Source organism: Pristiophorus japonicus, chromosome 26 (genome assembly GCF_044704955.1).
Source record: "Pristiophorus japonicus isolate sPriJap1 chromosome 26, sPriJap1.hap1, whole genome shotgun sequence".
NCBI classification, from domain to species: Eukaryota; Metazoa; Chordata; class Chondrichthyes; family Pristiophoridae; genus Pristiophorus; species Pristiophorus japonicus.
Window position 1 is genome coordinate 14986795 of NC_092002.1, and position 15120 is coordinate 15001914.

The following is a 15120-nucleotide window of genomic DNA, read 5'->3' on the forward strand; positions in this document are numbered from 1 at the left end:
CTCTCTCTCTCTACCCTATCCGTTCCCCTTAATATCCTGAAAACTTCGATCAGATCACGCCTTAACCTTCTAAATTCCAGGGAATACAGCCCTAGTTTGTGTAATCTCTCCTCGTAACTTAACACTTGCAGTCCGGGTATCATTCTGGCAAACCTACGCTGCACTCCCTCCAAGGCCAATATATCCTCCCTCAGGTGTGGTGCCCAGAACTGCTCACAGTGCTCCAGGTGGGGTCTAACCAGGGCTTTGTACAGCTGCAGCATAACTTCTACCCCCTTGTATTCTATCCTCTAGATATAAAGGCCAGCATCCATTAGCCTTTCTGATTATTTTCTGAACTGTACATGACATTTTAATGATCTATGTACCTGGAACTCCAAGTCTCTTTGGACCTGTTTATAGCTAGTCACCATTTAGAAAGTACCCTGTTTTATAGGTCCAAAGTGGATGCCCTCACATTTGCTTACATTGAAATCTATTTGCCCCATTTTTTGCCCAGTCACTTAATCTATCAATATCCCTCTGTAATTTCATGCTTTCATCTACCCTGCCTCCAATGCCGCCTGTCTTTGTGTCATCAGCAAATTTGGGTCTATGACTTTCTATGCCATCATCTAAGTCATTGATAAATATTGTGAATAGTTGAGGCCCCATCACAGATCCCTGCTAGTCACCAGTCACATGCTGCCAATGAGAGTCCATGCCCATTATCCCCACTCTCTGTCTAAGGGTTACTGTGAACCGCTCAGTCAGTCGGTGACTCTCCCACTAAAGCAGACTGAACGGTGTACTGACGAGGGTACAAGGTATATTGCACCGGATCGGGAACGTAATGAAGCAGCAAGTATATTATTTTGGACGGGGCATTAATCAGGACGACTTTAACAATTCAATCTTGGGAGGTCAGGAGCAATTCTTGGTGCAGACGGTTGTGAGGACCTGGAATGTCCCACCAGGACGGGCAGTGAGAAGGCAATGAAGCATTTAAAGGGGGAATGTTTGAGAAAAGAAAAACTTAGAAACAATAAAGATTTGCATTTATATAGTGCCTTTTACGACCACCACACGTCTCAAAGCGCTTTACAGCCAATAAAGTACTTTTGGAGTGTAGTCACTGTTGTAATGTGGGAAACGTGACAGCCAATTTGTGCACAGCAAGCTCCCACAAACAGCAATGTGATAATGATCAGATAATCTGTTTTTTTGTTATGTTGATTGAGGGATAAATATTGGCCAGGATACCGGGGATAGCTCCCCGGGATCTTTTACGTTCACTTGAGAGAGCAGATGGGGCCTCAGATAAACGTCTCATCCAAAAGACAGCATCTCCAACAGTGCAGCACTCTGTCAGCACTGCACTGGGAGTGTCAGCCTAGACTTTTTTGTGTTCAAGTCCCTGGAGTGGGTCTTGAACCCACAACCTTCTGACTCAGAGGCAAGGGTGCTACCCACTGAGCCACAGCTGACACAGAAGGTTGGGGAATTGCGATTAAGTGGATAGTTTCTTTGGGCACAATGGGCCGAATTACCTCCTTCTGTGCTGTAAAATTCATTGCTTATTATGATATATCCTTATGACATCACTAAGCAGCACACTACACAAGGTGGCTCCGATACGGAAACGGCCATCACGTGACTTTGCCACATGACCGTTTTATTGTATTTACTTCAGTAGTTGCACTACATCGGTTGTCCACTAAGGGGAGCTCTGTTACAATGATATGATTGGTTTGTAAGGAGTTTGATGCACAGACAGACCCTTTCCTTGAGCTTCTTCCAATTCCTTTTGGCAGGTACGAGCTGATGTACTATTGCTGGCAGCTGAATCCCCGAGAACGGCCGACGTTTCAGATCATCTGCTGCCAGCTGGAGAAGATTCTAGAAGACCTGCCGCTCGCCTCGGACCCGGAGGAGATCCTGTACGTCAACATGGAGGACACGTGCCGGCGGCGCGACAGTCGCAGCGAGCAGGGAGCAGCGGGCGGCGGAGACCTTGAGGAGTGTCTGAAGGAAGCGTGCTCCAAGGGGGCCACCGTGACGTCAGCCGACGTCCACCACTTGGACGCAGTCAACCGCTACGTCCTGTGCCCGCCTCACGAGACCGCCCGGCTCCTGGCGGCCGTGCCCTTCGGTGACAACGGGCCCCAGTGTCCGACGGCCGGGGAACTCCCGCTGGAGGAAATGTGCGGGCGGGAATGCAAATGAGGGAAAGCCGCGCGCACGTTTTTTTCTGCTCCTCATGTTTACAGGCGCCCTGCCTCGAACAGTCTCTCGCTCGATCTCCAAACAAGGGCATGTTTTTGTCGCAAGAACGTACAGCGCCACTTTGACCGTACAAGGACAGTCTGTCGGCAAAGGGATGTCAACAATTGGGACCGTAAAGTACAGACAGCTGACCAATTTAACCATTCCCAACCCCCGCTGTGTTGGGTGCAAATCTCTCGCATTCCATGAATTTTGAAACCTCTCTTGCTTATCTTATGCCTGGCGCTTTTCAGCCCCCATAACACACTTTTTCATCCCTCGTAAAACAGCGCTGGAGGGGCGCGGTGTCCATGATTTATATCGCAGTGCCTCAGTCGGCAGGAATTGGCAATAGACTCTTTGGACTTTTTAACCCGGTTCTGTCAGGGATTTCGGGAAGGTAGCCGTTGTGAAGCTAAGCATGCTGGGATGCGTACGCGTTCACCCAGGTTCCCTGTGGGAAATAAAGCACCAGAGGTGAAAGGTCAGGGGTTCAGGGGAATGTGGCCTCCAATTAAGCCGTATGACCTCTGACCCTCATTTCTAAACTCTCCTGTATGGCACTAAGAGAGCTAGGGAATCTGGACTATTTGGGGAAATGGACAATGGAAGGATTATAGGCAGCGGGACATATTAAAGATGAGAAGTTCACTTCAAAAAAAAAACATTTTTCTTCAGTATTTATCAGATAACAATGGAGCGGCAGGGAAAAAAACTCTCGATCAGAAGAGCGGGGAAATCAGAGCGCCTGTAGCTCAGGTATTCTGACAGCAAAATCATTTGCAAGTTCATCCCCAGCCAGTTTGTTCTAATCCATGGGTGAATGGTAGCAAACGCAAGGTGTGTATGATTGCTACCGTGGTTACCGCAGACACCAGCGAACTTACCAAGCCGTGGTTGACCTTGGTCCACCTATTACTGCCGCTCGCTAACAAAGCTAAATACAGATATCCCCGGCCCATAACGGGGACATGGTTTAAGAAGGCCGTCCCTTTAATGGGAGGCACTTTCTCAGGCACGATGTACGATTAGACACCGAGGAGTGGTGAATTGACCATGTTGAGTCAGCACTTCGGGTGGGTTTCCGGGGAGCAAGGTTTCGACACTGTGACTCCTAGCCCTGTTCAGCACACGGACTTTAGACACCACACGGCTTGGGAAGAGACCCTAAAGTACATCCTAGCACCAGTACTGGAGCGCTGCTCCAATTACTAGATACTTTGCTTCTGGGATTAAGTTCTGGTACAAATTTGGCTCAATTTTCCCATTTTTTTGGCGTATTTGAAGAGTTAAGCCCGTTTATTTTGGGGCCCAAGCACGCCAAAAAAAAGTCTTCCCAAGTTTTCCCGTTTGATTTCTTCATTTTGGCGCCGCCTAGCCTGTCCTTTAGTTTTGGGGGCGGAGCCTTGATCTGCGCCAAAAAGATCGGGTTGCCACGGTAACCAGGGACACAACGCGGGCTGAGGCTGGAAAGTGACACTTACAGCCAACTCACTGCAACCTGCGCACGCACCTTACACATTACAGCAACTTACTGCCATTAAATTATTAAAGTCCCCCCGCTCCCGGTGCCGGTCCTGATCCCGATCCACGCACCTATCCCAGGCTGAATGGCCTCCCCCCTCCCGATCCCTGCACCTATCCCAGGCTGAATGGCCTACTCTCTCCCGATCCCTGCACCTATCCCAGGCTGAATGGCCTACTCTCTCCCGATCCCGGCACCTATCCCAGGCCGAATGGCCTCCTGGTCCTGATCCCCGCCCCTAACTATACACGAAAGGCTCCCTCTCCACCCCCGATCTCTCCCACCTCTCCTCCTGCTGCTGTCCGGGCATCTGCTGTGCCAATTAACTTACCTGTGCCGATTAACTTACCTGCGCCGATTAACTTACCTGTGCCGATTTACTTACCTCACCAGAAGGTTTACCTGCAGAGGCCACATACGGTGGCCTAAGAGAACTGGAGTAACTCTGAGCTGGTCAAACTTGCCTAAATGGCCAGAATTGGCGGGTGGCATGTTACGCCTCCTTTGACTGAAAAAGAAACTAGCCTAAAAAAATTATAACTAACTGAGTTACAACGGTGCAAATTGATTGGGGAAATTTGTACTTTTTAACTTAGGCCAAAAATAACGGCACAAATCACCGGGGAAAATTGAGCCCCAATGCCAAAGATTAGTGTGGCCCTCTTTCCCACTATTTGGCCATTCGAGACGGCCGATAGCCGTGTGTGGTGGGTCGAGACTTTGGGGCATGACTTTAGCCAGCAGATACTTCTTCAGTGTTAATCAGCTTTCTGCACAGTTGCCGCCTTTGCGATCTTGCGCGCTCTGTGGGGTTTTGAGACGGTGTGAGCCCCTTCACAGGCAGGTGACCAATAATCCAGTCTGGGTGGCACGGTGACTTGGCAAGGACATCAGCCGAAGGTTTGGCAGCTTTGCCTCACGGCACTGCCGGCCGGCTGGTGATGGAGATGCTGCTACTTGGGGAGACCTGTGCGGTTCTGACCTTTAGGACCTGACTCTAGGGTTGGGGTAAAGCGAATGCAATGACAGCTGCTTCCAACGGGGCATCTTGGCGGAAGAACTGTTTGAGCCGCCCAGTCCAAAAACCCGTAGGCCGTCAAGGGCAAAGCACCTCGACCCTTTCGTCTCAACCAGCAGTCAAATAGAATTCTTTACAATATTTTGTGAAACTTCAAGCCAAGGTACAACATCGGTTTCTTAAACGATAAGGGGTTATGGGGAGCGGGCGTGAAAGTGGAGCTGAGTTCATGATCGGATCAGTGGAATGGCGGAGCAGGCTCGAGGGGCCGTATGGCCTACTCCTGTTCCTATTTCTTATGTTCTTATGTTCCTATCTTCTGGCAACTTCTGGCATGAGCTGAAATTGGAAGAGCCAGCAGTCACTCACGGGGCAACAGTGAGGGAGGACCTTGTTTTCAGCGACTAGCTTTGTGTCGGGGTGATGCTGCACTGAAGGACTCTGGGATACCAGTGCTGTTCAATTGTCTCCAAACGGGAGTGGGCGACCAATCAGAAGCTGAATTTTTGTGAATGAACTTGGTCTTGGCTGCCGTTGATTATAGCAGATGAATGGGGCCCCCCTCCATTGACATTTTTAGTCTTCGAGTAATCAACTCGATGCCACGGAGACCACAAGGGTTTATGGGGGAATGAACGGCACGCGAGGGAAAATGACCGCCCGCCACCAGCGCCTCCTCAAAGCATTCTGGGAAAGATCCGCAGCCATCAACACTCGGGACTCACCTCTCACTCCTAATGCTCCACGGCCCAAAGCAAGGCCGAGCCTTCAGGAGGGGCATGAGCTGGGGGAGTTGGGCAGCAGACTAGCCTGTGATCCCCGCTGGACTGGCCAAAGCCAATGACACAACTGCCTTGCCAGCCGCCACCGCATCGGAAATATCTTTACCCTCTCCGGAAAACGGCTTCAAATTATTCTGTGTAAAAGATTGCGGGTAAAGCCCAAGGTTCAATGCCGTTGTCAATAGTTAGCCGTCGCGGGGAACTCCGCTTGGCTTGAAACAAAGGATATCGGGAGCAATTTGCGCGTGCCCATCGGCCCTGATCGTAGGAAGAGTTGCCGTGGTGATTCCCGGGTCGGGGCTCTGAGCCTCTCCATTCTCGTCATCGGGAGCTCGTGGTGGTTATGGGGGTCCTAGCCGTCCTGTGACTGCCTCCTGTCGCACACATCAGACGGGCTGTTCCAGCAGGTGTAGCAGCCCAGTGTCGGTCGTACTGGGACAAGCAAACCAGAGCGTGTGAGGTTTCATCGCCCAAGGGCCCCCCCCCTAGTTGTGATCTTGGGTTAATTCATCTGGTCATTGATGGACTGACTCCAGAAACCCAACTGGTTCACTAATGTCCTTCAGGGAAGGGAAACCTGCCAATGGGATGGGTAAACACGCCCAAGAATGTACGTAAAACAAAATCCCTAACCCACACAGGGCGAGGGAGGAGGAAGTTGCAGGAGGTTTAATGAGCGGATCAATAAGCAAGGAAGAGAACCATGTAACCATAGCAATTCACTTGAGCTCGCTAAAGTTAAAAATGTGTTTCCCGCGACTAGATTTACCCCTGGGGTTAATTCCATCATTTTGTCAGTGTTCACACTGGCGATTTTTTTTTCTTTATTCTGGTTAAATGAAGGGAAAGAAAGGCTTGCATTTATATAGCACCTTTCACGACCAGCGGACGTCTCAAAAGTGCTTTACAGCCAATGAAGTACTTTTAGATCCCAGTCGCTGTTGTAATGTTCAAGCAGCCATAGCAAAAGGCCTGTTTTCTTTGAGTGCTCCCGGAGAGCGTGACCAGACACCTTGCGCGCCCAGCCTGTGAGAGGCTCCGTCCATTAAAGTGAAAAGTTAGCAACTTAACGCCCGAGGTCGGGTCGCCAACTCTGGCTGGCTGTATTCCTGGAGGTTTGATCACATGACCTCCTCCCACCAACTGCCCCACCCCACGCTCTCCCCTGCCATTGGCCACCCAACGTGGCCACCCTGGCGGTGGCCCCGCCTTCCCGCGGCCAATTGGGAAAGCACGCAGACTCTTCATTACCCGATTGGACAATCAATATGCAAAAAGTGTTGACCAAAATGAGGCTTCCCGCCGGGGAAATGCCACCGGTCCGCCAATAAAGCACCCGCATACCGGGTGGTCCGGGAAGTACGGAGGCTCGCGGTCCTGGGCCTCTCCGGGAACCCGCGGGATGAGCCCCGCGTATCTCAGGGGTACAGGCGGATCGCGAGCAGACAGAAGGGGATCCCCATTCATGCTTCTGGGGCATTCCATATGTATAGAAACCCTATAAGTATGAATGGGAATACCCCTAAAAAAATACATCCACACATCAAATACATGGTTTAAAAATTACATCATTAAAATTAATTAAATATTTAAAGCACAAATTATTTGAAAACTAAATGTAAATGTTTTAAAGGGGCTAAAAATAAACTTACCTTATTGTGCAGCTTTTTTTAAATGTATAACTGATTGATAAAAATGTATTTTTTAGTTTAAAAAAAAAAAAAAATGTTTATGCCGGTAGAAGCAGGCCGTACACTTTTACCAGGCGTAAGAATATCACAGGCATTCGCTGGTCAGCAGTCGGGTAAATAGCCCCAGCCATCCGCCCACGGAGGCCCTTTTCCCGCGGATGCGTGCGATCCGTTGGGAAAATCCTTGACAGATCGCAGGGTCGGGGTTTTCGCGTGTGCGTTTTGCGCGGCCCATCCAGGCACCCAAGATGCACACGTGCCTGGACGGGCCCAACCAAGGCCCTATATTTCTTTAAGGCCCCAATGCTGGTTTCCTCCCAGCGGAGTCCCAAGAGTTTAATCCTGATTTCCTGGAGATTGCGGGACAATCCCGGAGGGTTGGCGAGCCTAGTGAGGGAGTGCAGGTTCCCGAGGTGTAGAGAGAGGTTGGGAAGAAATCTCCCTTTTTTATTTTCTAGCAACACAAACTATCCAGCTGGCAGGAGGCAGACACCTCGGTCCCTCTCAATTGGCTGCTGCCCTCGATGACTTAAACCGGGTCAACTCCAGAGTTTCTGCATCTGGACTGATGCAAATGTTTTTTGTCTCGAGTCACTCCATGTGGAAGCATCTCTCTGCCCCTCCTGTCTGTGCAGGGGAAGCTGTGCATTCGGGCCCGGATTTATTGCACCCTTTGAAAATAATCGTAGAACCAGGAATGGGGGCTTGTGGGCAGTGGTATCGGGTTCTGGGTTCAAACCACCCATCATAGCTCAGTTAGTGTGTGTTAGTGTGAGTGTGTGTTGGTGTGAGTGTGTGTTGGTGTAAATGTGTGTTAGTGTGTGTGTGTGTGTGTTGGTGTAAGTGTGTGTTGGTGTGAGTGTGTGTTGGTGTGAGTGTGTGTTGGTGTAAGTGTGTGTTGGTGTAAGTGTGTGTGAGTGTGTTGGCGTGAGTGTGTGTGTGTGTTGGTGAGTGTGTTAGAGCGTGAGTGTGTGTTGGTGTGTGTGTTGGTGTGTGAGCGTGTATTGGTGTAAGTGTGTGTGTATGAGTGTGTGTTGGTGTAAGTGTGTGTGTGTTGGTGTGTGTGAGTGTGTGTTGGCGTGAGTATGTGTTGGTGTAAGTGTGTGTGTCGGTGTGAGTGTGTTGGTGTGTGTGTGTGTGAGTGTGTTGGTGTGTGTGTGAGCGTGTATTGGTGTAAGTGTATGTGTATGAGTGTGTGTTGGTGTAAGTGTGTGTGTGTTGGCGTGAGTGTGTGTTGGTGTAAGTGTGTGTCGGTGCGAGTGTGTTGGTGTGTGTGTGTGTGAGCGTGTGTTGGTGTAAGTGTGTGAGTGTGTGTGTGTTGGCGTGGGTGTGTGTTGGTGTGAGTGTTGTGAGTGTGAGTGTGTGTGTGTGTATTGGTGTGAGTGTGTTGGAGCGTGTGTGTTGGTGGGTGTGTGAGCGTGTGTTGGTGTAAGTGTGTGTGAGCATGTATTGGTGTAAGTGTGTGTATGAGTGTGTGTTGGTGTGTGTGTTGGTGTGAGTGAGTGTGAGTGTATGTTGGTGTGAGTGTTGTGAGTGAGTGTGAGTGGATGTTGGTATGAGTGTGAATTGATTTGAGGAAATGGCATGTACCCACCGATGACCGTGTAAAAGAGTGCAAATCCCTTTACTCCATAAGAAATTCTTTTAAGTAGGGTACGAGGATTGTAGTATTGATCAGTAACTGACCAGAATTATGCTAAACTTGGCAGAACATGTTTATAAGATGTTGGTGGACACTTTAAGTCTCGCTGTGTAGTGACGAAATATCAGCCACACTGAGTTTAAATGTTGAGGGGTTGGGGAATGTTTGTCAATAATACAGCATTGTCGGATATAATGGACCCGGAGACTCAGCGTATACAATGCAATCAGGCAAAGACATCACCACAAGGATGTGGCAGCCCTGCAAATATGTATTGTCATATTGTCAGCCCCCCGCAGTGCTTGTAGAATGATCGTGCCTCCCCCTCCCACGGTAAGAAGGCACAGGCCAGCGACGTGACCTTTGCAGAAATGTGGGAAGGTTCTTTTCATTATAGACATTCATTGACTTCCAGCGGTTTTATCTGATGACCCAATTATTGACGTTTTCTGCCGCCGGTGTGCTGGCTCTGTGGGAGCCAGAGAGCCTTGCGTGGTCGTGCAACTTAAAGGGAACATTGTCAGCCGGCGGAAGTGGGGAAATGCCACACCTGTGCAGTAGGGGGCACTCTCGAGGCTGAGGCTGGGACACCTTGGCAAGCCGGAGTTGGGGGGTGGGGGGGGGGCTGGAGAGCTTCACTCAGCACCGAAACTGCGCTAATACCTGACCAGGGAGCGCTTGACGCTGACAGTGGGCGTTGGAAATGGGAAAGTATGCTGCTCCCCGGGACCAAGACCCCTCGCCTCGGTCAGCACAAACTTCACCCGAAAAAAAATAAGGGCTGATTTTTACGACTGGGAGCAACGTGAGGTCTCGACCTGACTGGCGGGGCGGGTTCAAAGTGCGCAGTGCCCTTCAACAAGTAGCTCAGCGCCTGGCAGTTTTATGAAATGCGTGTTCGTTCCACTCTCAAGCCTTGGTAATGGGATGTAACATATTGCTTCACGGGTTCTCTGCTTAAGAATTCGTAGCAACACGTTGCTATTAAGAACTAGTTGGTTTATTAACAACGGTTAAACAATCACAACACATTACCAGTTCATCCACTAGGCTCACGACTGCATACCTCATTGTGGACAGCCCAGACCCAATTGGCTGGGGTTTTATTGAGTCTTGTGAACATCACGTGACTGGCTAAGCCACTCCCAGTGCAACAGCGCTACAAACCTAAGCATGCTGACAGGGGTATACATTGCACTGGGGAAATTCCTACTTTGCTGGCACACGGCAGTTGAATATTATGGATTGGCAGCATTCCGAGGGAGTGCGTTAAATGGCCGAGAGGGCTAAGTGCTTTTGCATCGATTTAAGTTTCACTCTGAGAATCGCCCCGTTATAAACCATGCTGGGCATCGCCCGCAGGACGTCTCCCTGTAATTCTGTACCATTAACCCCCGCCGGTTCGTTCCATCTTCATGGTCACCTCAGCCTTCACACCAAGCTCGATTTGCTTTGCGCCAATCCTGCAGAGACGGGGCACGGTACTTCGGGTTCAGGCTGGCGCGGGTGCCCCCGCTGGATGTGCCACCCTTGGGTAAGTTGGCTCTAATCCGAACCCCCACAGGGTGCTCGCCCGCCTGTCACCCGTCCATAGTCCCAGCCTGGCGCCTCATTAACTCTACGCAAAAAAAACTTTCTTTTTTAATTATTTGTTAAAGTTTTACAGAAGGTCATTTTCTTACAGAAGTTTTATAAAGTTTTTTTTTATATAAATGTATATACTTTGATACAAACTGTACAAATTAATTTCAGTCACTTCCTGCTGCTCGGGCTCAGCTGCATCTTAGCTAAGCGTCGTTGTACATGCTGTTGATAAAATAAATCCTGTTTATAAGCCTGATTGTAGAGTCAGTCTGTGATGTGCAAACTCTTGTCACTGGAATTGAAAAGACAGACATTGCAATTTTTACCAAAATTCAAGCCTGCTCCGCCGTTCAATAAAAGAAAGACTTGCATTTCTATAGCGCCTTTCGCGACCAATCAATCAATCGTCATCACAGGCAGTCCCTCGGAATCGAGGAAGACTTGCTTCCACTCAAAAAATGAGTTCTCAGGTGGCTGAACAGTCCAATACGAGAACCACAGTCCCTGTCACAGGTGGGACAGACAGTGGTTGAAGGAAAGGGTGGGTGGGACTGGTTTACCGCACGCTCCTTCCGCTGCCTGCGCTTGGTTTCTGAATGCTCTCGGCGACGAGACTCAAGGCGCCTTTCGCGACCACCGGATGTCTCAAAGCGCTTTACAGCCAATGAGATCATGGCTGATCTTCCACCTCAACTCCACTTTCCTGCACTATCCCCATATCCTTGACTCCCTTAGTATCCAAAAATCTATCGATCTCTGTCTTGATTATACTCAACGACTGAGCCTCCACAGCCCTCTGGGGTAGGGAATACCAACGATATCATTGCACCTTGTGTCATATAGCCCCATTTAGCAGAATCTTCTTTCTGACCACACATCGACTATGATGTCACAAGAGCCTCCTCACCACATCACAGAGCAGGTTAACCTCATCGTGGACCGCGAGTGTGGTTTGTGCGTTGTCGAATATGTTTAGCTGTGGGCTATATTGCGCGCGTTAGGGGGTATCAAGTGACCATCGCTCACCGCCATGCGGTTCCAAACTCTCCAGTGACCGTCCGACACACGTGAGATCGGAGCAGCTGACTTGGTGTGCCCGCACGGTGCCCGATAACCCGCCCCGCCACCTCAGCGAGGCCCGCTCCTTACCAACTGGCTCGTGCGCCCGTCCACTCCGTTGACTTGTGGAGCGCCGCCATTTGGAGGAACGCTGCACAGCCACTTCCCCCGCGGGTTGCCATGTAGATCAGTCACATGTCAGGTAGGAGATTCCTGTCTTGAGGATCTGGGCCGTTACAAACCTTTCAAACCATTGCGCTACCTCAAGCAGAGACTATCAACGGGTGTAGGAGTTTAACAAGGGTGCTGCAACTCTGCTTTCCGAAATGACCGTTCCATCAAATCAAGGTTGTGTAGAATGGGCTGATACTCTCTGGAGTTTAGAAGAATGAGAGGTGATCTCATTGAAACATACAAGATTCTGAAGGGGATTGACAGGGTAGATACTGAGAGGTTGTTTCCTCTGGCTGGGGAGTCTAGAACCAGGGGGCACAGTCTCAGGATAAGGGGTCGGCCATTTAAGACCGAGATGAGGAGGAATTTCTTCACTCAGAGGCTTGTGAATCGTTGGAATTCTCTGCCCTAGAGGGCTGTGGATGCTGAGTGTCTGAGTATATTCAAGGCAGAGGTCGATAGATTTTTGGAGTTGAGGGGAATCAAGGGATATGGGGATCGAGCGGGAAAGTGGAGTTGAGGCCGATGATCAGCCAATGATCTTATTGAATGGCGGAGCAGGCTCGAGGGGCCGTATGGCCTACTCCTGCTCCTAATTCTTATGCTCTTATTAAGACAAGCTCGAGGTTTATGCTTGATCTCTTCTGCTGCTCTCAATTTCTGCCTATCTCATCTTTATAATTCTCCCTCTCTTCTCTGCCTCTTTTGGTTCTGTGTTTTCTTTCTCTCTCACGCATTCTTGTGTTTGTTGACTCTGCTTTCTCTTCCTCAGTTCTCTCTGTCACTCACACACACAGATATTCACCCACCTATCCCCTGTCTCTCACTCTCCACTCTACTTCTCGTGTCCGCTCGTCCTGTTTCTCACACTCTCGGAAGGAAGGACCCTGCCTTGTTGCAACGCTTTATCACGTCGCTCAGGAATAGTCCCACAGCACTTCACCTGCAATGAATGAACTTGCAGTTGCTGCTTTGGTTACATGGGCAAACGCAACAGCCAACTCACACACAACAAGATCCCACCGACATCAGTTGGATAAATAAACAGGTGGATCATGAAAGCTGTAGCCCCTAAGGAGGTGGTCCTCATTAATCTGTTTTTTGGCGTTGCTAGTTGAGGGAGCACTGTTGGTCCAGACACCGGATATTGCCATGGGATTATTGACATCTACCTGAGTGGGCAGATGGGAGCTCAGTCCAACATCTCATCCAACAGCTTATCACTTGCAGCATAACTAAAACCGCCTTTTTCCACCTCCGTAACATTGCCTGTCTCCACTCCTGCCTCAGCTCTTCTGCTGCTGAAACCTTCATCCATGCCTTTGTTATCTTTAGACTTGACTATTCCAACTCACTCCTGGCCGGCCTGCCACATGCTACACCACGTAAACTTGAGGTCATACAAAACTCAGGAGCCCGTGTCCAAACTCGCACCAAGTCATGATCACCCATCACCCACTGTGCTTTCTGACCTACATTGGCTCCCGATTAAGCAACGTCTCGATTTCAAAATTCACATCCTGATTTACAAATCGCTCCATGGCCCTCGCCCCCTCCCTATCTCTGTAATCTTTTTCAGCCTCACAACCCCACAAGATGTCTGCGCTCCTCAAATTCTGGCCTCTTGAGCATCCCTGATTATAATCGCTCAACCATTGGTGGTTGTGCCTTCTGTTGCCTGGGCCCCAAGCTCTGGAACTCTCTCCCTAAACCTCTCCGCCTCTCTACCTCTCTTTCCTCCTTCAAGGCGCTCCTTAAAACCTACCTCACCTGCTGTAATTCCTTCTGTGGCTCGATGTCAAATGTATCTCTTTGTCTGTAACACTGTTGTGAAGAAGTGCTTTGGGACGTTTTACTACGTTAAAGGCACTATATAAATAAAATTTATTATTATTATTATTATTAATGCAGGACTCCTGCAGTACCACACTGAATTATCAGCCTAGATTATGTGCTCAAGGCATAAGCATAAAATTGGAGCACGGCCATTCAGACATGATGTCAGGGAGCGTTTCTTCACACAAAGGGCCATGGAAATCTGGAAGTCTCTCCCCCGAAAATCTGTTGCTGCTGGGGGGGATCAATAAAAATGTCAACACTGAGATTGATCGGTTTTTGTTAGTTCCGGAACCAAGGCGGGTAGACGGAGTTAATACACAGGTCAGGCACGATCTGATTAAATGGCGGAATGGGCCCGAGGAGCTGAATGGCCTCCTCCTGTTCCTATGTTCGAGAGCCAGAACTCACCTTCGATTGACTCGGAGGCAAGAGTGCTCACAATTGAGGACTTTGCCCTGTTTCTTGCCCTCCCCTATTCTCCTCCTCGTACTTTCAGCAACACTTTACACTTGTACAGTACTTTTTAACACAGCATAACATCGCAATTCATGATCCAGAACTGCACCAAGCAGAAATGGGCGATGGGGGTGGGATGAGGGGACCTGGCCAAAGAGACACAGAACCATAGAAACACAGAAATTTACAACACAGAAGGAGACCATTTCGGCCCATCGTGTCCACGCCGGCCGACAAAGAGCTGCATGGCCCTCGGTCAGCAGCCCTGAAGGTTACATATAAACCCATGAACAATGAACAATGGTGGAAAGGTATTTTAAGGAGACTTATGAAGGTGGGGTGAAGCAGGGCTGAGGGGCTTGAGGAAAGAGGTCCAGAGGGCAAGGAGAAGGGATTGAATGCTCAGCTACATTGAAATGCTAAATCAGGCTGTCTCTTTTCTCCAGAAAAGAGAAGGCTGATGGGTGAACTAAAGTAGGTCTTATGAAGGGGCTCGATAGCGTAGACATAGAGAAGATGTTTCCATTTCTGCAAAGTCCGAAATATAAGATAGTCATTAATAAATTCAATAGGGTATTCAGGACAAATGTCTTTACCCAGAGAGTGGTTCGAATGTGGAAGTGAAGTGATTGAGGTAAATAGCATGGATGTATTTAAGGGGAAGCTACATGGGTACATGAGAGGGAAAGGAATAGGATTCATTGATGCGGGGGGGGGGGGGGGGCGGGGGGTTACATGAAGTAAGGTGGGAGGAGGCTCGCGTGGATCAGTTAGGTCGAATGTCCTATGTCTGTGCTGTAAATTATACGTAAATAGAATTGGATGGGGGGGGTGGGGAGAAAGACTTTATCCATCTGTGCAGCTCATGGTTCGGTTTTCCTGAGGTATAGTGGAGGGAAGAGGAACATGCAATAGGCTAGAGATGGACGAGTAGAGTAGATGCAGGAAGAATGTTCCCGATGTTGGGGAAGTCCAGAAGCAGGGGTCACACAGTCTAAGGATAAGGGGTAAGCCATTTAGGACCGAGATGAGGAGAAACTTCTTCACTCAGAGAATTGTGAACCTGTGGAATTCTCTACCACAGAAAGTTGTTGAGGCCAGTTTGT

The 15120-nt window shown here is 49.4% G+C and overlaps 1 protein-coding gene across 2 annotated transcripts in view; it reads left to right on the forward strand.

Moving 5' to 3' along the window:
• Positions 1–10742, forward strand: part of LOC139239216 (tyrosine-protein kinase receptor UFO) — a 187489-nt gene extending 176747 nt beyond the window's left edge. Inside the window, exons 20-21 of one of the 2 annotated variants that reach the window (XR_011588615.1) lie at positions 1794–8471; positions 8614–10742. Coding sequence is in view for 1 of the 2 variants with exons in the window: in XM_070867893.1 (XP_070723994.1) it covers positions 1794–2205 (412 nt within the window). In the remaining variant the exon portion in view is untranslated. Of the gene's footprint in view, positions 1–1793 lie in introns of both variants that reach the window. The other variant, XM_070867893.1, reaches the window with a different exon arrangement.
• The last annotated feature ends 4378 nt before the right edge of the window (positions 10743–15120 follow it).